This window comes from Micromys minutus (assembly GCF_963924665.1).
Source record: "Micromys minutus genome assembly, chromosome: 10".
NCBI classification, from domain to species: Eukaryota; Metazoa; Chordata; class Mammalia; order Rodentia; family Muridae; genus Micromys; species Micromys minutus.
Window position 1 is genome coordinate 50,070,923 of NC_137979.1, and position 22,282 is coordinate 50,093,204.

A 22,282-nucleotide genomic window follows, 5' to 3' on the forward strand; every position below is an offset into this window, starting at 1 on the left:
AGGGGCCTTCCTATTTCGAAACCTTTACTCCTTAGCCCAGGACAGGTGGGCGGCTCTACTGAGCCAAAAATATTGCCACAAACCAAGACAAGAGAGGATGAATAAGACTGGAAGCTCCATCAGTAAAGTAGTTCTCATGCAAATACAGGACCTGAGGTCAATTCCCTGCGTCCACATGAAAAAGCCAGGTGTGGTGATGGTACACTCTGCTAATTCCATCATGGGGAGTCCAGCAAGCCTGGCCTACTTGCTGATACCTAGGCCAATGAAAGACCTTGTCTCAACAAAGCAAAACAAAATGGGGGGACATCTTCTGAAACCTCCGCATGCACACACACCCACAGCCACGTACATGTGCACACACATGAACACACACGTACCCAAACAACAGCAATAAAAACAGAAGCAGAAATAACCAGTGCATAGTTTATTGGTTTGGTAACTATCTTCTCAACAGCATGTAAGCCCCATGAGGCTGGAGCTTACTCTTAAGCACAGCTGTGCCCTAGCACCCAGAGTGTCCCCCTGGCATTAACAGATGCTCCCTAAATAATCACTGGGAGATGGGATGGATATTCCAGCTCTTAACACAGAAGAACTCCACTGGGGTTCTCTCCTGGGTGCTCAGAGAATCGTGGAAGTTCATGGATGTTGAAAGAGGAAACTTTGGAAAGAAAGACAACCTCAGTGTAGTAATCGGTCAGACAAACATGGTACCAGAAGAGCTGGCTTTCTCTAGACCAGGGGATAAGTTCTGCACGCTCATGAAAACCAGATGGGAGCTTGTATGACTCAAAGAAGGGCCGGGGGACACTGGGCCAATTGGGGATCCCCATGCATTCAGGTCAGGATGCAGATCCATTTGCCAGTGCAACTGATTTTCAAAGAAAAAATTAGAAATTCGGTGGGAAACAAGTCATCTTTAAAAGACAAGACACAAAAGAGAAGAAACCAAAGCCATCCATGGGCTTTGAGGGGTTGGAGACAAAAGCCTGGAGACCCCCTACTAAGAATAATCTCCACAGAGTCCTTGTCTCTCCAGGCTTCTCAAGAAGTCCCAGTTTGGGGGACATGAGACTCAGCTTGGTGGAGGAACTACCATGCCACCCATGGGGGAAGGGCAGCAGCACACACAGCAAGGACCCTTCCTTAGCTTCTAGGCTCACACTGAGAGTGACTGGCGTTGACCCTCAGGTTCAGGGTAAGACCACTACCCCAGTTCCTGGGGCATGCGCAAGTCAGTATTCATCCATCATTCTCTTCTGTGTGACTTTGAGCACAGGCCCCCATGTCTGGGCCGCATCTGGAAAGCAGTAACAGTAAGTGTGGCTTCCCCTACCCTAACCTCATAGGGACCCAGGGGAAACCAAGGGAGAAAAAAAGAGAAATGTTTCCGAAGATGGAAAGTGCTTGACAAATCCAGATGTGCTCATCCTTTTTGTCCTTTATGAGCCAAATCCTTTGGCCAGAGCAGAAAGGCCTCTGGGGCCTCTGGCAGAGAATCCACAGACCTCACAAGGAAAATCCCAATTAGTGTCACAGGGCTCATCACTGGAGGGATGGTTGCTCCCAAGCTCCAGGACAGAGTGGGACACAGGAGCTGTGGCCTCAGCTATGTGGTATCCAGTGCTGTGAGGCCCGAGGCAGACCCAGCTGCGTTTCCCCAGAGGCTTCTGGCTAAACACACAAACCCCAAATATGGTGCCCAGGAAATAGAGAAGCTATATAAATAACATAAATACTTTCCCATATATCTTAGCTATATAAATTATTTTCTAAAAACTATATGTATGAGGTAGGCAGAAATACCCTGTGACTATCTCCCTTAAAGTTCCGGTCTGAGTGGAGGGGGGCCCAGCACGGCTGTGGTGGGATTTTAGGGGGAACAGGGCCTTGAAGAAAGAAGAGAGAGGAGAAAGAGGTCTGACTGAGGGTGCCTTAGGGCATCTGTCTTAATGGTGGGTCAGCCTCAGCCTCAGCTTCATCTTTGACCCTCATGATCTCCCTGCCCTCCTGGCCATTGAGTCAGGGTACAGGTGATATGGTTGTAGGTCCGGGTGTGTTCTGATCCCCAAGTTTTTCCAGGTTCCCTTCTTGCCTCGTACCCTCAAGGCAGAGACGGATTAGGGGTCATAGAGGAGAAGGATGCTTTGGGTTGCCAAGGAACACATCTCCCTTCAGCCGGAAAATAGGAAGCAGCTTTCAATCTGTTTTTCCCTCCTGCCAAGCTGTGGGTGGGCTTCTTTAGCCAGCAAAGTCATTCCAGAGAAGGGTCTCAGCTCACTGTGACTCCTCCTTGGAGCTTCCGACATCAAAAATCTTTCCAGCGTCCTCATGTTGTCCTGAGGCACAGAAGAGAGGGTGGCCCCTTCTGGCCCGTGAAAGTCTCTGCCACAGAGCCTCTTTCCTGGAGCTGGCTGGACCAATGTTGCTGAGCACCCCCTGATTCTGAAGCTTCCTCTTCTCTTAGAGGGGTAGTAACATATTTCAGGGTGGAAGGAAGCGTACGGAAGGGTGCAGCACAGCCAGCGAAGTGGCCAAAGGCTTCCCAAAGGAGGTCACGTCCTCCTGGTTGGCCTTGGGCCATGCCCTGGGGTAGCACACAGCCTCCAGCAGTGACCTCGGTGAGGTCTTTGCCCTGGGCTGGAGAGACTTCGAACTGCTCCTCGGGATGTCTGTGCCTGGCCAGGCTGTGTGTGCGCATGTGTGAGTGTGTGAGCTTATACCTGTATACTACCTCCTCTCCTTTCGCAGAGGGCCTTGGTGGGGGCATTAAAAATGGCTGAAGGATTCACCAGCAGTCATTCTGGTTCCCCTGGTGGGAGCCCAAGAAGCTGGCCATAAGTAAATGGGTAGGACCACTGAGGAGGCAGACTTGGTAAAGACTTAGCCAGGGCAAAAAAAAAAAAAAAAAAAAAAAAAAAAAAAGCCTGCAAAAGCATCTTTGAGAGCAGGGGTACAAGCAGACATGTGGCCCATAAGGCACCCATTCTTATGTGTTACTAACATGTATGGGGACCTCAAAGCTCTAGGGGACCCTGGTCACAGGAATTGACACACTCCAAGGTGGTGTCTACTTACAGAGCCTGTCATATCTCTTTCAGGCATATGGGCACTGCCTCTCTCCTCCTCTGAGCTGTGAGTAAAGGTTCCTTGGACCACCAAGGAAAAGAGAAAGGGTCACTGTCTCCCCCCACTCAACCCCAGTTGCATTTATGTCTCACTGAGGAGACTGGCTCCTGCACCCTTCTTACACACATTAGGGGTCTCACTGAGCAGAGCTCGATAGGTTTGGGGAAGGGCTCTCGAGACAAGGAGACAAGGAAGCAGCCCTAAGCGCCAGGGACATAAGACTTCAGGGCATGGGCTCTTTGATTCAATCCACTCAAGCCTAAAATGCTTCCCTTTCTCCTGACAAAAATTCCCAACAGTCTCCGGTGCACGAAGCCACAAGAGCAGGGCAGGCAAGCAGCAGCCAGAGCTTTCTGTGGGACCACAGCAGATTGGCTATGCCCAGATGGCTGCCCTGACCTCACGCTCCAGCTGGCTCCGCCTCCCTCTTCTACACCCTCCCAGTTTGTGTTGGCTTCGATAAGAGGATGCTTCTCTCTTCCCACATAGCATCATTGCTGCCCCGCCCTGGTCCTCAAAGATTTCCCCTTCTCAGTCTGTTCTCCGGCCCCAAGTCCTCAACCAGGTTGGTGATCCTGGGACCAGGAGGCAGGGCTTTCTTTCTCTCCGCTGAGTGTTGAGGCAAGGCAGAAGGCTGGCCAACCATCTGCTGGGGAAGAGCGATGTGTCGCACATTCTTGTGCTCGGCACGTGCATCGGCAGATGCGTGCTTACACACTGCTCCGCAGGAGTCCTGGCAGTGTCCAGGTCTCAGCTGGAAGCCTAGCGCTTACAGGTATACACAAGCTCCTGCTGTGCACACTGCTGGCACTCCACATAGCAGCACCACTGCACCTGGCAGTGGCAGGAGAAAGCCACCATGCGGCTCTGCGTGTCATAGCCTCGCCCACAGCATAGGCTGCTGCAGCTTGTGTCTCGAGAACACACCCTGCCTGCTGTGCCCGGAGAGTACTTGCTGGGCCGGCAGAAGCTGGGAGAATCTTCCATGTAGACCAGGTCCCCCTGCCGAGGTGCTAGGCCCTTGGTGGGTCCACCTGGTTTAGGAGGTGCCCATAGCTCCAGACGGCCCAGGGCCTCATTGGTGGCACTGGACACCTTGACAGCCGTGTCATAGCGTAGCTTCAGCACCTGGCCGGTCTCACGAAATGGGGAGAGCTGCTTCCAACAGGTCCGCACAGCACAGGAGCCTGACACTCCGTGGCACTTGCAGGTTGTCCTCAGGCCGTTCTTCACAGCCTGCAGAGAGAGCCAGCGTAGAGGCCTGTCAGTGGTCTAAGCCTGTCTCTCGTCACATTCTGCCAAGGAGTGGCAACAGAGTAGAGTCTGGCCCATTCGAAGGTGACAGAGCCAGGGTCACGATGACCCCCAAAGTACCTTTGTGGAAAGTTGGAAAAAATGGTGTACACCTGGGCAAGAGCAGTGTGGGCCAGATCTCAACCAACGGCTCTCACCCTTGGCCCAGAGTTCCTCTGGAGTGTTGGGCCTGCACAACTAAACATGGCGGCCCGGTTTCCTAAAAGAATTGGAGCTCTGGCCCCCTCCCTACCCTCTCACTCTATAGACCTAGAGGCCCATTATCTCTCATGGCTATGTGACCTTGGCTAAGCCCCTCCCCTTTCTGGACCTCCTCTCCTACTCACAAAGGGGAGGAAGCCTGGTGGCTGTCATATCAAAGTTGTCAAATGATGCTGGCTTTGTCCTTGGGACGGGGACTCCTTTCCAAACACATTCCTATCCTCTCGAGGTATGATGACAATCCTGGTATGATACCCAGAATTCTAGGCCTCTTGTGCCCAGGAATAGAGAAAGTTCACTGAAGGGGGTCTGAAGTTTGTCTGTGAGTTGGGCACTGGCCTCCCATGGATCTTGATCTCTGCCTCGGCACAGTATTTTGGGCAGTAGGGAAATATTCGCTCACCTTGATACCCACGTGGGTATTATGGGCATCGGCTCTCGCCCTCAGATCCTTGCTTCCTCTCTTGGGCCCCAGGAAGTTGCTGAGGAACTTGGTGCTGTACTTCAGATTGTCTCCACACACCCCCCACTGCCAGGCCTGCCGGCTCTCCAGGCCTGGGGAGTCATCGCAGGTACAGCGTTCCATACGCCCAGCGCTGCAGGCCCTGGCCAGCGCATGCGTGAGGGCAGCTGCAGACACAGCATACAGGAAGGCTGTCTCCTTGAAGCCTGTGCAGGAGGAAAAGAAGCTCAGAGGCCATCTGCAGCCCTCCAAAGGCGAGAGTTATGTGATATGCACAGTAAATAGATTGGCACGGTGTGAGCCTAAGGCCATAGCTGTGTAAGGCCTCCCCTGTTACCTGTCCCCTCAGACCTAAGCTGAAAACTGCCCTGGATTTCCACAGCACTCAGATGGCAGCAAGACAGAGCTGTTGTTCTCAGGAGCTTACACCCAAAGAAGTGACCTGGTCTCCTGAGATGGGACCAGGCTGAGGCCAAACAGTCATCTTAACTTCAAATGCTTTGGTGACAGGTTGGACAACCTGTCTCTGTGGACTTCTAAACTGTCCAGTGTCTCTCAAATGCCCTCTGCCTCCATCTGTAGAATGATCTTGGGGGTCCTGCCTGACATCCCCCCAGTACTAGGACCACCACTGTGCTCACACTGTTGGAAGGTGCCCCAGACATATTTCCCTCAGCCCTCTGCCCTCAGAGGATCTGGAATACTGAGAAGCTGACGCTGAAAAGGAAGGGGAACAGGCTGCTAGCTCTCCCTTAGACCCTCCCTGCAAGGAACAGCAGCCAGCCTAGAGGAGGGCTGGACGGCCCTGTTTACAGCACTGCATTTTTATAAAGGTTTCCACTGTACCTCCAAGCATGGTGAATGGCTCGCGCCTATAATCCCAGCACCCAGGAAAAATTGCTGAGCATTTGAAGCAGGTTATACAGTGAGTTCCAAGCCAGCCTGGGCTACCCCGACACAAATAATAATGACAGTAATAAAGATGCCACCTGACAATGGAGTCAAGCTATGGCCCAGTTTCTCTGTCTAGAGGATGCACTTTCTAAGGGCGACTGGGCTGTGCTCAGCCTGCGTCTCCAGCCCCTTGTGTAGTGCCTGGATCACTGTGGGCCTCTGCAGATGCTTAGCAGATGGATGTGCAGGGGTGGAGAAGGATGAGGAAGGAGGGGGAGTCAGGTGGGAAGGAGGGAATGACACATCAACAGATGTGATGAACAGTGACAGATGAGTGTGTGGACAAAGGAATCTGCCCGACTTGCACATTTGGACCATTTAGTAGGTGGCTGGGGCCACCCACCTCCTCCGTCATCTCTTCCAGGAACGCTTGTCCTTTCCTCCCGTGTTTCCTGTGCTCCTCTGTTCTACCAAACTACCACCTTCAACACATCCTTACTAACTCTCCAGGTAAGCACAAAGAGGCCTGGGCATAACCGTCTCACTACCCACAACCTCCCACCAACCCTCTTCCTCCCTCGAAGTCCTCCCTGCCCTCCTCCCTACCTCTCTGGAGCAGGCCAGTCCTCCCCTCCAGGCTGCAGTTCCAACGCTCCTGCCTGAACTGGAACTGACATTCCAGCAGCCCCAGGTGTACAGCATCCCTCAGGGTCTCAGCCAGGCCTGGCTCCCTCCTGCAGAGCTGCTTCTGCCGCCTGGATAGCTTCAGCAGGTCACACTGCTTCAGGTGGGCACCAGCCTGTGCCGGGGCTGCTGCTGTGCCCAGGCCTGGGAAGGGTGTCAGGACCTCACGACCGGTCAGGCTGGAGAGAGTGAGAAGGAAGATGATGAGCCTTGAGGTTCCCGCCCATGGAGGACCCAAAAAAGCTGACCATCCCACGGGGATGGAAAATGGCTGTCTTCATTTTTGCCCCATTGGGTGGTAGGCCAGTTCCACAGGGGTTATGTCCCCATTTTAGAGAGTAGAAGACCAAGGTACTTCTACAAGGAATGGTGCAGACCCTCAAAGCCAAGTTCTCCAGCTTCTGCTCTGCCTTTCTTATCCACCTCCTTTGCCAGTTGGCCCAACTGAAAAAATCATCCTGAGTGCTTCGTAGAAATACAGAGCCAATCTGTTGGTGCATGCCTGCAATCCTTGCGCTTGGGGGGTGTGGGGGGCTGTTCAAGGCAAGAGAATGCTATGAGTATAGGTCCAGCCTGACCTGCACCTGAGTATTGTTTCCTTAGGTCCAGAGCAGGGCCTGGAAATCAGTACTTTTGTCACATCTGGGTGGCTGCTGTGTTGGGCAAGCATGGAAGATGTTAAGGGTAGTATTAGTCACTTCCTAGAGGGGAGTACCACTTTGCTACTGGGGGTAAGCACAGGGGGTGCAGACATAGTAAACGCCCAGCCAAGGCCCCTGTATTCCTCTCTCCCTTATGTTCCATTGCTGCTCAAATAAGCCCACGCCGGTCTAGCTCCTTCCCGGATCCTAGGTAGGTCATTAACCACCTGGCCATGTGGGGCCTGGAACAAATACAAGTTTGGAAAAAGCAAGAATGAGAAGGGGAGGGAGGGAGGGAGGAAAGGAGTCTGGGATCAGACTTCATGTTCTATATCCAAAGTCATCAATTCTAGAGTCAGGCTGCCAAATTCTAAACCCAATCCTGTCCTGTTCTAATGGCATCCTTGAAGCCTTAGCTGCCTCCTGGGTGCTCCCAGAGGTGTTGTAGGGATTGCATGGAAAGCGTAAAGTCAAGCCAGGCAGGCAGACTTGCCTTCCTTCTGGCTGGCGTTTGCTTCTTTTCAAGATGCTTCACATTCTAAGTAGGCAGTGTCTCCCTTTATTTTAATAGGTATTGGAGGCTTTGTGTGGCGGTGATGAGCAGCTCAGATGGTAGGAATGACTGGTTAGCGGCAAGGTGTGGTCCAGAATGAGGACTGTCGGCTCTCCCAGAACCTCTCCGTGACAGTGATGGGTGTTTGCTGTCCCCCACCCTGTGGCACCCCTGTGGATGGGGATGTAAATCATCACCAGACCCAAGCTAGAGAAAACAACTTCTCTCTAGAAATGGTCATCTCTCAGCCAGGGTAGAAAGATCCACAATGGGACGAGATGGGGGCTGTCAACATTTCCACTTGGATGTGGAACTTGCCACTTTTGTTCCTGTGCCGCCGGCTAAGGATAAGTAGTGTGGCCAAGCCCTTGGGCAGCCAGAGAGGTCCTTATCCCACAGAGTTCAGGGCATGGCTCTGTTGCTGGAGTCACCTGCCCGAGCCAGGACATTTGGCTAGATGCCATAGCCTGTCTGTCTGCCTGAGAAATAGGAAGCCTCACTGGAAGGTGGAGGTCCTGGCGAGGCCCCAGGTGCCACCGTAGATCTCAAGTCTATCAGGTGCGCCCAACCCGGCGTGGAGCGTATCTCCGAAACATTGAGCACAGACAGATGCTATCGGCTCCCCCAAGCCAAGCCTGGACCAGGCTCCCCTCCCAGACACAGTGAGCACAGGAGCCCGTTAAACATTAATCAGGGGGCAAATGGGTAAGTTTCCAGTCCACCGGGCCTATACCCAGACTCCTCCCTGCAGCTTGGCAGGAAACCCTCGGAGCTTGACCCTGGGCAGGCAAGGAGCGGAGCCTGAGGTCAGCTCCTGCTGGTGAGGCCCCACCTTGAATGGTTTCTAGTGTGGAGTAAACTCCAGGACTGCTGGGAACACAGGTCAACAGTCATAAAACCTCTAAAAGACTTTCTTCTCCACACCAGAGGCTGGTGTGAGAGATAACATTGGCTCACATAATTCCTGGTTCAGAGACTGGGACGTCCCTTGTAGAAGCTGATTGACATTTCAGAGAAGAAAAGGGTATGGTGGGCATTATGGCCAATGGGGCTTCACATCCTTTAAAACCTGTTTCAAGGTCATTAAAAAACAAACAAACAAAAACAACCATCATAATAATAATTACAGAGGACTGGGGAAGTGGTTCAGTGAGTAAAAGTGTTTGTCATGGGATCATGAGGGCATAAGTTCAAATCTCCTGAACCCATGCAAAACTAGACATGGTAGCACACATGTAATCCCAGTATTCCTACAGTGAGACAGGAGATAGAAGCAGGAGAACCTTGAGAGGCTGGTGAGCCTGGAACATACAGTGGCAAAGAACGAAAGGACTGTCTCAAACAAAGTGGAAGGCAAAGACCGCCACCCAAGGTTGTCACCTGACCCTCATGGATATACGTTAGTACGCATCTGCCCCCCACTACACACACACACACACACACACACACACACACACACACACACACACACCACAGGGAGTTAGGTCTAGGCTTGTACTCCAATTGATAGGGTGCTTGCCTGAGTCCAATCACCGGTACCAAAGGAACATCTTTAATGCGGACATGGTCCACAGTCATCCTGAGCTACACGGCAAGTTGTAAAACTGATGTGTAACGCAGTTCGGTGGCAAACTGTTTACCTGGCGTGAGCTAGGTTTTATTTTTAATATTCTAAAAAAATTAAAGGAATAGCTATTATTATTTTATCATTATGATATTATATGCTATAACATATAATGCATTAAAATATTGCATTCATTATATTGTTGTGGTACCTATATATACATATACATACACACACATAAAATACATGCAACTTTTTGAGTGCCTATTACTGGGGGTGTGTGACCACTGGTTCCTGCTGTGTATGTATGGTCCTAATCCATAACTGTATTTCACGTGACCCTAATGCTCTGGTCTACTGGTTAGATCAGCGTTGATCTACTGGTTAAATCAGTGTTGAACTGATCATGCTAGCTGTCTTTTCCCTGGGAGTTTAGCATTTGGATAATAAGAACACACTTTCGCTTTCTCTTCCTTTCTCTCCTTGCAAGACTGGTCCTGAGACCCAGAAAAGAAACAGAGGGAGTTGAGCCAAAAAGGGGGAAAGAGGAAACAAAGTCTTCGAGGTTGGCAGAGGTGAGAATGCAGGGAACACTTCCAGCCCTGGTCCCAGAGTCTCCCCAGGGTTCACCCTGCTCTTACCTGACACACTTCCACTTTGGAGTCATGGCTGGAAGTTGTTTGGTCTCCCTGAGGTGTCCTTTGTCATAGCATGCTGTGGCTGGCTATCGAGTAACAGAATTCCACAGGCTGCACTGTGATTCCACAAATGCTCTCCTCCCCCCATCAAGAGGCACCTGCTTTTTAATTTCATGTAATAGGCCCTGGGATTGATGGCTCCAGAAGTTCAGTATAAAGTTCGTTAATTTTATTAGCAGTAATGACACTTAGTAGCGACTAATGGTCAGGAAAGGCAGCCAAGCAGACAGAGGCCTCTGGCCCTGTTGAGCCCCAGTCAACCCAGAGATACTCTTGGAAGAGGCTCCCCAGTATTTTCATGGGGTTCCCAAAGGGCCTAGGAGGGTTCCTAGAACTCAGTATCACTCTTTATGTGGTTTCTATGTGACAGTTTGGGAAATAGTGCCTTTGAGGAAACAGCACCACCTCAGAAAATGGAGAATGGCCTAGCTACTTCCTTACCGGGGCCAGTAAGACCCTCTCTGCTCACCCGACTGCCATTGTACCCAGTGTGGAAGGTTCTTCCTGACCCCACAAGAATCCTGGGCATTGCAGATTAGTCTTTGCAGTAGCCAGCTACTACAGTATCTTGCACCCTAGGTTCAAGAACTCCATGTTCCAACCAACCACGTTAGTTGAGACATTTGGACAGTGCTGCTCTGTACCAATCAGAAACACACACAGGGAGCAATCTCACCTGCGACAGGGATGGAAACAACAGAGGGGCAAAGCTTATGAGCTTGCTAAGTAGCCTTTGGGACAGTGGACCTCTGCCTGACTCCGTGCCTGACTCAGGGGAGCCACTGGACCGCGACCCCATCAGGTTGCCTGTGCTCTGGCCTAGCTGGGCTCCCACTCCTGTCTCCTACCACCATCCGGACTCCTGACCTCTCCTGTTCCTTACAGGACAACAGCCCATGGGACCAGTGTCCTTCTGTTCATCACTAGTGTGCTGAGTCCCTCAGGTCACAGCCTGGGACCACAGTTCCTACTCTCACTGGTGATAAGAAGCCTCCTCTGGCTTTGACTTCTAGAACATTCTCTGTCTACCGCAGGCCCTTTAGGTCCCTCTTCCTTTCACACTCTTTCCATCCACAGATTTGGTTAAAGCTGCTCCACCATGATGGCCCTTTGGGAAGCACCAAAAAACTGATAGACCCCTGGGGCCCCCCAAAAACCCTCCAAAAGAAGTAGAGCGATCACCAGCATGGAGAATCCCAGAACCTCATGTCTTCCAAAACACTGCGTAGAGCAGTCTGGTCCCCTGCTTTCCTCTCATTCAGAGGTGACCTCAGGGATGCCACCTCTGGGCTCATTTTCTCTCATTAGCAAACATACATGCTGGCAAGACCCCTGTGCCTCTGGGCACCTGGTCTGTGACAGGAAGACAGCAGCAGTCTCTCTCAGGTTGGTTGATAAGATCATGCCAGCTAATGCCTGGGAATTGCCAAGAATGGTCTCTGAGACACAGTAAGCACAAGATAAGGTTTGATTATTAAGTACCAACTGTGTACATAGTGCCAGATAGAAGGACATGGTCCTGCCTCCCAAAACCTCACAACCTGTAAGGAACTTGGTTGGACTCAAGAACCAGGTAATCTCTCTAACAGTCCAATGAGCCGGAAAAAAGCAGTTTTGAATCAACCTGGCTGCTCAAGGAACAAAAAAAAAAGTAGCTGAGCTTTCATTGACAACCTGACCTTACCCAGATCCACCTCACCAGCTGCAGAGGGAGGCAGGGGCACTCCAAGCTTGGGAAGACAGCTGTTTCTGCTCCAGATGATCTATGGGTTCCGATTGAGGCTGCCCCAGGATGTGGATGGCTAAGTTAGATAGGGAGATGCAGGTAGTGCCCGCAACACTAGATTAATGCCAGGGTATCTAGTTGGAGGGGCAAGGAGCTGAGCCTGGTACCAGGGCCCATGCCAACTGCGGGTCTCGCTGCCTGAGAATCAGGAAAGCCTGGGCAGCCAGGGACCTTGGCCTCAGCCCTGCAGAGACCCATTAGATGCTCCTGATAACAGCTTCCGCTGTGGGGCCCTTTGCATGGTGAACACTCCCTTTGTACTTTCATCTTGAGCATCTTTGAAGGGGGAGTCCCATACTAGCCCGGACTGAGCCTCGGCACACTCCCACACCCCTGGGTATACCCCCATGCCTGCACACACACACACACACACACACTATCCCCCCTTCTTTCTCCTCTTCCCAGCCAGAGGTAGCTCCATGGGGGCAGCAGCTGCCTGAACACTGGCCAGTCCTTCTTAAGAGAAGGCATCTAACAGCCACCTCAGGCTTCTTGCCTTAATCTTTTTCATGCCCTCCTGAGCAGCATCAGCATTCTTCTTCATCTTTGGACTCTTCTCCTGAAGCTCCCGGATCACCTTGCAATTCCCTCATGAAGACATCTGTATTTCAAAGTCTGGCTGAGCTGGTGGGAACTTCTCCCGCCTCTACTACATTCTTTCTGGGCTTTCCTCCTGTGTTGTCTCATTCTGTCATTCACCAAGCATCCTCTGGAGTGGGTACAGCCACAGGCACAGGACCACTCATGATATTTCTCCCTGACTCCACTCCCTGTAGCCTCCACAACATTAACCTCGCAGCCCCAAAGCGTAACCTTAGGGAATGAAGCTGGCTACAACCCCCTACCTGGAACTCAGGCTGATCGGGTGCCTCCTCAGAGAGAAGAGAGCCCGGTCCAGCTGTGGGCTTTGTTTCTACACTTCCTGTCTCCTAGGCTGTGAGCCGAAGATGGCATCCGGGAGTTTGCTGTCGGGGACTGAGTGGGTAGTGGCAGCCGGCCATATGGAGAGCATTTTACATCTCTCACTGTCCTGACTTAGAGATGCTGGTTCAACATCTGCAGAGGAAACCCTCCCGCATCCCGCCCCCTCCCTCTGCACAGATGGAAGCCTTTGTTCCTGGCATGAATCTCTCAGGTGGCATAGTGACCACAGAGGGTCCCCAAAGCGTGGGATCATTGGTCTCTGAAAATCTGGAATCACAAGCATTTCCCAGGGCTTCGGCTGGGTGCGGTCCAACGTCACTGAGACCGTGACACAGGAGGTCAGGAGTGCCTTCTCCTCTGCCCCAAATGTTTTGCCCTGGTGACTCCTGGGGTGACAGAGACTAAGAGAGAAGGAAGGTGCGGTGCCCATGGAATTCATATAGGACTTATCATCAGGTGTCCATGGCAGAGGTGGGATGTGCCATACATTTCTTGGAAGTTTCTGCCTGAACATAGAAAAGTTTCTAGGAGGCAAACTAGCTCTTGTTGTGGCCAGTGCCTGAGGTGCCACAGGCTGTGGGACCACCACCTTCAAACATGCAAACCTTCAGGAAAGACATTGGGAAAGGGCAAGGCTCTTCAGGAGCCTGCCTGTGGCCACACACACTGCCCTGCCTTCACTGGGGCTACTGTTGCATCCTCTGGCCAGCAGCAGACTTCAGGGCCTTCTGGCTCCAGTTACTCAGATCTCAAGTGCAGCCCTTGGGAGGTCTCTAGGTGCTGGGCCAGATCCCTCTGAACTTCAGATCTTGAGATGGGTATATGCCTGAGTTTCCTTGGAAACCTGGTGAGGACTAGTCAAGAAGCTTACCCATCTCTTTTTTTAAAGCAGCTTACGCAGCCTCTCGTGGTGACATGGTACCATGGGTTCACAAACCTTTATCAGTAACCCAAACTCTGGAAAGCTCAGTGAACTCCGGGGTTTTGGCACACTGGGATAAACAGGCCTATCCTGGAGTTCCGACCAAAGAATGTTATGGTCTTTATTTATCCTAACCTATTAGTGTTCTCTGTGAAAATTAACCAAGTATCTACCTCCAGGTACTGGGCTCCGTAAGGGTGAGCACTCCATACGGCCTCTCTAAGCTCAGAGGAATTTTGAATTAAGACTGTACCAGGCCTGGAAACTACTGGGATGTCAAATCAGACCCTTGGATCTTGTCCTTTATCCAGTCTCAGAGCTTCCAGCATTGACCACAATGTGTTGGCTAAAGTTGATCCCGGCTCCTTCAGCCTCTCCATCCTCTCTTCAGTCTTCGTTTCTCCAGTGAGGGGTCCCAAATGGAAACAACCACCGGACATAAGTTCTCATCCTCCCCCAGCTCAGCCCTGCTGCCCACAAAACTGCCCAAAGTGTCTGACCCTAGGAGCCTGAGGTTGACCCTCCTATCCTCTTCCCATCCCATGCTGACAGAGAGAGGTCAGGGAATGGTACAGGCCTTAGTGGAGTGTGAGTATCTATAAAGGAGCAGTTGTAATGGGCATAGAGGGGGGCACAAGGGAAGGGGCCAGCAAGAGACAATGCGTAGTGTCCACCTAGACAGTCATTGTGGTACAGGGCTGACACCAAAGGCTATATGGACAGGACCCAGCCAACAACAGGACTCTAAGACCTCTGGCCCCAGGGTTCTCTGGGAAAACTAGAGACATGAGCACAGGGAGACTTGGATAGCAAGAATTGAAAGGTGCAGCACATCAAAGAGAGAAGGACAAGAGCCACCAGAGCCACCATGGAGGGATGGGAGGCCCCAGCTGGCCGGTCAAGACAAGTTAATGAAGCAAAGGTAAGGAGGTCACCCAGCATTCCCACAGACTAGATGGACCTCAATCTTACACAGCTAGCCACGCACTGTGTGACTTTGGGCAGAGCACTGTAAGCTCCCACCTCTTGGCTGTATAAGATGACAACCAGCCCAGCAGTTCCCTCCTGGAACATCACAATGGCAACATGACACCATGTGTGGAGACCGGTGAGCACATGGGGGGGGCACTCAGTTTGCTCCCAGTTGTAGGACAGTTGGGAGAAAGAGGTAGAGAGGAAAGAACAGATGTTGCCAAAAACCGTTGCTTAAACCAATGCTGCAAGGCAGGCCATTAGACCTCTTGCCTGCTTTCTGTAGGAGGTGAGAACCAGGTAATATTTCACAGGACTTGATATGCTCTTTTGAAGGTAGGCATTTCAGGGGAATGGAACCCTGGTCTTGGCAAGTGCTCTACCATCGTGTGCAGAGAGAGAGAGAGAGAGAGAGAGAGAGAGAGAGAGAGAGAGAGAGAGAGAGAGAGAGAGAGAAATTAGCCCATTCCCCATCCCAAAGTGAAAATGGCTGACTTGTCCAGAGTCATTTAATAAGTGTCCATTGAGGGCATGAATGTTGATCTGCCTAGCCTTGAGTCTGGTAACCCTGGCTGGTCTGGAACTCACTGGAACTCACTATTCTGACCAAACTGGCCTTGAGTCCACAGAGATCTTCCTGATTCTGCCTCACAGGTGCTGGGAGCACAGGTACACACCACCGCATCCAGCTATCCCAATACCCTTTACCCTAGAGTAGTGCCTCTCAGCCTTCCTAAGCCTGTAACCCTTTAATACAGTTCTTTATGTTGTGCTGACCCCCGACCATAAACGTATTTCCATTGCTACTTCATAACTGTAATTTTGCTACTGCTATGAATCATAATGTAAACATTCTGATGACCTTGGGCCACCCTGTGAAAGGGTTCTTTGACACCTAGCATAGGGTTGTGACCCTGAGGTTGAGAACTGTTGCGCTAGAGCCCAGCCTTGACCACTCTCGTCTTACTTAGGTTGATAGCGACTCTAGCTGGTGATATGGACCATTTCCTGAGACCAGCCCTGCCTTAGTACACGGGGCCCCTAAGGCACTAATATCTCATGCTCAGACAATGATCTTCCATCGGGAGAGGATCCCTACTTTGCTTTCCTTCCCCCTGTCCACTTCTCCCTGAAGAAAAGTTACCACCATTCACTGAAGTGGCTGGTTTGCAAATCAAAAGCATTTGTCTTCAGGGATCACAGCTCAACCAGGAGCGGATGACCTAAAGTCCTTCCCTCAGACACTGTGATACTTATCAGGACTGGCCTTTAATCCATCACTCTGCAGCAGCAAGATTTCCTTTACCTCTTTTCCTCTTGCCCTGTTTTACTTAGGACTCAATCCCATTTCCAAAAATCTGGGAGGGGAACTGAATAAAAACGGCATTCTCTAAAACATAAAAGCCGCTTTAAAAAGATATCTGCAAGACCTAAGCCAGGCGTGGTAGTACTGGTCTACTATCCAAGAACTTGGGGAGTTGGGAGATGGGAGGCAGGAGGATCAGAATTTTGACGGACTTAGGAATATAGTGAGTTTGAAGGCAGCCTAGGCTACCTGAGAGCCTATCTTAACCCTGATCCCCGTTCCCCCACATAAGAGAACATTTTGTGAGTGAGAGAGAGAGAGAGAGAGAGAGAGAGAGAGAGAGAGAGAGAGAGAGAGAGAGAGAACACTGGGAACTACAAGATATTGCTGAAGGCAACTTACAAAGCCCTAGGCAGACTAACAGGAATGTTTATGAAGCAGCCCACTCAGTCCTTCATGAATTGATTTCTAGGTTCGGGAGAGTCACCATCAACATCCGAGCAGACTCTTTTGCATAAATGTTGACAAGCTGATGCTAAACTGTACGTGTGAAAACACGAAGAACCCGAATAGCTAGCGCGGCTTTTGAAAAGGATGAAGTTAAGGAATTTGTGGTACTTTGCCTCTGACTGACTAGAAAGATCCACGTAGGCAGCAGTGTGCCTGGATCTGTACCTCACATGAAGCCCCCTAATTCACGGGCTTAGGTGTAAAGGGGGGGTCTGTGGAGCATCTAAAAGAGAACGTACAAAGAAAAGGCATACAAGAAAAGGCTGACAGCGTACTGGATGTGGAAGAACACTTAGGCTTGATTGATAGAAAGACAAAAAAAAGGTATTTTAATGGTCACACACACACACACACAAAATGTTCAACACACCATTCACCAGTGGGACAACACAAATTAAAACCACAATGAGACACCAGTACAATCCCAATAAAACAGCAACAGTTAAGACTGATGAGGGCTGGCAATACGGAGCAACCGGAACGCTCAGACACTCCTGTGCAGATGGCACAGTCATGTTGGAAACTGCTCCCCCACCCCCTACAGGTGATCCAACAATCCAGTGCCCCAGACAGTTACCAAAGAGAAGTGGAAACAATGTTCACAAAAGGGGTGGTACATAGACGCTCACACCAGCCATGATGGAAAGAGCGAAAAACTAGAATTAACTCAAACGACCATCAGTTGTGGAATCAGTAGAAATTTGTGGCATGCCCATATAACAGAGTACAACTCGGGAATAAAGAGGAAAGAGCTGTTGATATTTGTGACAATACTGATGGACCTCAATAAACATGATCTACAAATACCTGTGGTCACCTCAAAGTGATTATAAAAGTTCAACGATTCGAAAGACCTAGGCAGTGTTCTTAAAATAAAGGCAATATATTATATGTAATGGGAACTTGGCGAAAAAATAAACGTGATTTTTTTTTTGTTTCTTCCAGGGACCCCCAAGGCCAGCACCTGAACAGCCCAGCTGAGAAACAGCCTTTAAACTGGCCCACTGTGATCAGTCAGGCTTTCCCATGGTTCTGTGACAAAAGAGAGCTCAGAGGCCAAGTTAGTCCTGGTTCTGAGATGCCCATTGTGTTGTTCTGATCAAGTCTCTTGTCTGCAGAGTTCTTAGCACCTGGAGACTCCCAAGTCACCCCACCCCGACAAACCTGGAAGTTCAGATTTTCCTAATGGTGTTGTTCCTTATCCTGGATTGACAGACACGCATACTGCTTGCCTGCTGGGCTCTGCACATGCTAGGTCCTGTCACCCAACTCATCCCAAAGCCACCTCAGGATTTTTGTCACTAAAATTGCTCCTGTGTATACACATTTACAGAGACCAGAGGTCCGACTGTGGGTGCCATCTGAATCCTAGCTTTGTCTGCTGCTGGCTGTGTGACTCTAGGAGTACGTTTTAACCTTGCTGGGACCGGCGATGGAGACCATCAGGACCTTGTCACTGATGATAGTGTCCATCTAAAGGGCAGGTGTGAAGACTGGGCAATGAATGGTCCAATATCCAATGATGTACTAAAAGCTCAGTACGTGCTTGTTCTTGTCATTCCAACCACCACCTGTTCCACTGCTATCCTTTAAGAGCATGAACTAGAGCTGGAGAGATGGCTCAGTGGTTAAGAGCACTGACTGCTCTTCCAGAGGTCCTGAGTTCAATTCCCAGCAACCACATGGTGGCTCACAACCATCTGTAATGGGATCTGATGCCCTCTTCTGGTGTGTCTGAAGATAGTGATGGTATACTCACATACACAAAATAAATAAATTAGGTTTTTTAAAAAAGAAGGCTACTAGAAAAAGAAAGTTAAAAAAAAGAAAAGCATGAACCAGCATGAACTAGATGAACTAGAAGGTGCATGGAATCCTGCCTGCCTCACTGCTAAGGTATGTGTGGCCTCTCTCACTATGGCCAAGAGGGTCTGAGATAATTCATCAAGCAGGAGGAGGCCACGCTCCAACCCCCACCCTCTGCAGCCCCTGCCTCTCTCAGGTGTCACACAAGGACACCTTATGAAGCTGCTCCCTATGCAGAACAAACATGAAGCCTGGCTTCTATCCTGCCCCTCACCAATTTGCCGCGTGACACCAAGTGACCCTCTGGACCTTTCTGACTGTTTTTTACCTACCCCAGAAATTGCTTTGAGGGGCCTGTGGCCGAAGGGGCTTTGAGCAAGAGGGATTTATAGGCATCTGCTTTGTGACATCATCATTGCCATCCACTGACCCAGGCTGGAGGCAGCAAAAGCCACTGCTTGCGCCCTGTGGCTTGGGAGGGGGGGACATGCGATCTGAAAAATGGGGATAAGATGTGACCTTTTTTGAAGCAGGGGGTTGGCCATTCCTCACTCTGAAGTCTTTGACTGCAAAGATCCCAGAAAGATTGGTACCAAAATTGCTGTCACCTGCTCTCCTTTCATCAGGAAATAAAAGAAAGTATTTCATGTTATACTTAGAAATGAGACTTCAAAGGCAAGTGACCTAAGGAGGAATAAGCACATTGCTTCGTGGTCTCACTGAAGTGTGGATGGCTGGGAGCAAGAGCTGATGCTAGACTAGGAAACCTGGGCCGACTAGGGCCAACTAAATCACAAGAGAGTTTGCCCCTGAGCCCAAACACTTAACCACATGAGGCTTGTATATATCTTTTCAGCTCTTTCAAGGAAGGATTCCTAAACTCAACCCCTCACTCTTTCTCTGGACATAACTACCCATCTCCCCTCTTACTTTCAAGATTGTCCCTTGCTCCCCAGCCCCCAAATCTATTCCCTTTCCGCATACCAGCCATGGTGGTCCAGGCCTCCTGGGACCTCTCTCTTCTCACATCATCAGACCTTCATTCCTGCCTCCAACCATAAAACCCAAAGAACGAAAAGAATTGTGGAGACAGTCTGGGGTCAGTTGCTCCACTATTCCAGCTCAGAGAGACTCTTGGGTCTGAGATACCCAGAACCCTCTTGGTTTCCTCTACCACCAACCTCAATAGCATTGCCCAAGTGTTTACTACAGGCTAGCTGCTGTTCTAAGAGCTTTCTATGCACTAACCTCAGACACCCTTACCCCCACTCTACAGGCCAGAGACACTCAAAGTAGAGGATCCAAGTGAAGCAGCCAAAGGTACAGTGCCGTGGAAATGACAGGACTGAGCTGCCTCTCTCTCCAGTCATGCCCACTGGGGCAAGTTCTTGAGGATGAGCATGTCTGCTGTTCTAGGGGTGGGTCAAAAGGAGATACTGAGTCCCCAGGAAAGGTCTTCCCAGATCATCATCAACAGGGATCTGCACCAGAACTGACGTTGACAATCCCTCCCCAAATATTTCAGGAAAGTCGCTGCCTGTGACCCAGGTACATTTTAGCCAGAGGTCATGACCTGGAAATTAGCCTACATCCCTTACTCCAGCCTGTGAGGTTGCCCCCTAGACCCTAGGCACACCGCAGTGGTTTCCTGAGAGCAGCTTCTGCTGTGCTTGGACTGTGAGCCTTGCCTGACTAGGGGTGTAGCTGAAAGAAAAAGGCAACGTTTAAAGTTAAGCATTTGGAGCCAACTTTGGGTTTGAGGTGATTTTAAAATCCATGATCCCTGCCATCACCACCACCCTCAACCCTCACCAAGTATCTTCAATTCAGGGTCAGAGAAGACATTTGCAAATACGTGCTATTTTGCTTCCCTTCCAGCCACTTCTCTTGAGGTTCCTGTCCCACTCTCCAGGTATACCACAAGCTATTATCATTTTTCTAACCAGGGACACCCCTAAATGGGCCTCTCTCCCTCTTTGCCATAACCCCTATCCATGTCAGCTCTGGGGTTTAATTTGGTCGCACTTCCAATTAATGTGCTCCGCGGTTCTGGGATCTCCCATGCCCTTGATTCAGCAAAACTCTCCGCTGCCTACCAGCCCCTCCACCCAGCCAGGTGCCCAGGTCCTCCAGCTCTGCGGGGAGAAAGCGAAGGATACAGGAATCAGGAATCGTAAGCAAAGAAGTGTGGCTGGACGGACGGAGCCCAGGATGGGGACAGAGATGGTACCGAGAAAAGATCTAAAAAAGATATGGGAACCCAAGACTGACTCTTGGACCCGCACGGACAAAGGCGTACCAGGGGTGTCAGGCCAGGATCCCCTGCGCAAGCCGAGCTCCAGGCTTGGGCTGGAGTCTGACAGCTGCCCCGCGGAGAAACCCGGAGGGGTAAGGGACCTAGACTTGGTAGACTCGAGAAAGGGAGCTTAAGTCTGAGCTCCGAGAGCAAGGAACGGAGATCCGGGAGCAAAATGTGCCCGCAAGGCTAGCGGGGTCCGGCCTGAGCAAAGGACTGAGTTCCAGGCCCCCCAGGGACCCGAACCAGGGACAGGGCGTGCGGAACGCGGGGACGCGACGGGCACTGACCCGAAGTAGGCGGCGGCGGCGACAGCGGAAGGCAGTGCCAGCAGGCAGAGCGCGGCCAGGGCCAGCGCGGGCGCGGGGCGCATGGTGCCGGCGGCGGGTGCACTCTCGCATCTCCTCGCGCCACTCGGCGCTGGCAGCGCCGCCACCAGCAGCCCGCGGGGCTTTAAACCCGGGTGGGGCGGAGCGCGAGCGGTCCGGGGAGGGAGCCTCGCAGTCAGCGAGCCCCTCGCTCCATAGGCTCCGCCGAACTCTGCCCGCCCCGTTGTGGGAGGGGCCAGCGACAGGCCCCTCCTCTTACCCAGGTGAGCGCTCACCTGGAGCCGCTCCCACTCTGGCACAGAGGGCAGAATGCGCGAGACCCTGGCCCTGGAGAGGGATGGGGTTCTGGGGACCTAGGAGGTGCTGCCTCAGAGATGCCGCCTCTCCAGGGAGTGTGGCACGGGCGAGCGACCTGGACAGTGGGAAACGGGGCTGTTTGCCAGGGCTGTATAGCAAAAGTTCGTGGTCATCGCGATCCTATGGGGAGAGATTAGCTTTGCCCAGGGATTCCAAAGGCTGTGAGAGGTCCTGGTGCAGTCCCTCTCCAAGGGCAGGAGAAGTTTATATTCATATTGGCTAAGAGGACTCTTGGCCATAGGACAGCATACAGAGGGCATCTGCTTTTAAACACGAAGCCGAGGTATCAAGGGCTTGTGTGACCATGCTATTACTGGCCAAAAACTCAGACTGTCTGGGGAATGAGGTGGAGCCACAGAAGGAGGAGGAACTGAACTTCCCAGTTGTGTAGAAGCCAGATCTCCATCAGATAAAATGTGAATCTCCTTAATGTTGGACCTCAGCGCTCCCTGTTGCTTTAAGAAGGAAAAAAAAAAAGTTTGACTCCAATTCTTATAACGAAGCAGGGGGTGACATCAGTCTAGGAAAGGGACATACATCCAAATGAGCTTTCAAACGTCTTTGGGCGTCTTGAACATCGAGCCAAATAAAGCAAAAAAGAAAAGAAAATCTAGCTGTAATGAATGTCAAATCTTGGTTCACAATGTCAAAGAAAGGAAGGAAGGAAGGAAAAGAAAGAAACTAGACACGGAGTGAGGACATTGGGTGACAGTGACCTTGGCTTTGTGGTGGATATCAGCATGACAGGGTCTGGAATGAGGATGATTTATGCCCATCCTGACATCAAGCTGTTGCAACAGAGGAAACTTGGCTATGGTGGGGACCTTCTTTGAGGATCAGCCCAGTAGCTACATGATGACCCTTTGCTACCACGGATCTGTGGTCCTATCAAATCCAGTGGTCCTATTTACTGAAGCTGCAAGGTTCAGC

General features: G+C 51.1%; 1 protein-coding gene across 1 annotated transcript; it reads right to left on the reverse strand.

Annotated features, from left to right (window-relative positions):
• Positions 1 to 3,894: 3,894 nt before the first annotated feature.
• On the reverse strand, positions 3,895 to 21,045 carry WNT9B (Wnt family member 9B; the record flags this gene model as incomplete). Its single annotated transcript, XM_080923149.1, has 4 exons — positions 20,957 to 21,045; positions 6,611 to 6,867; positions 5,051 to 5,316; positions 3,895 to 4,368 (listed from the first exon to the last, which is right to left on the reverse strand). Exons 1-4 carry the CDS (start codon positions 21,037 to 21,039, stop codon positions 3,895 to 3,897), a joined length of 1,080 nt encoding a protein of 359 aa, XP_080779275.1. The 5' UTR covers positions 21,040 to 21,045.
• Between the last annotated feature and the right edge of the window lie 1,237 nt (positions 21,046 to 22,282).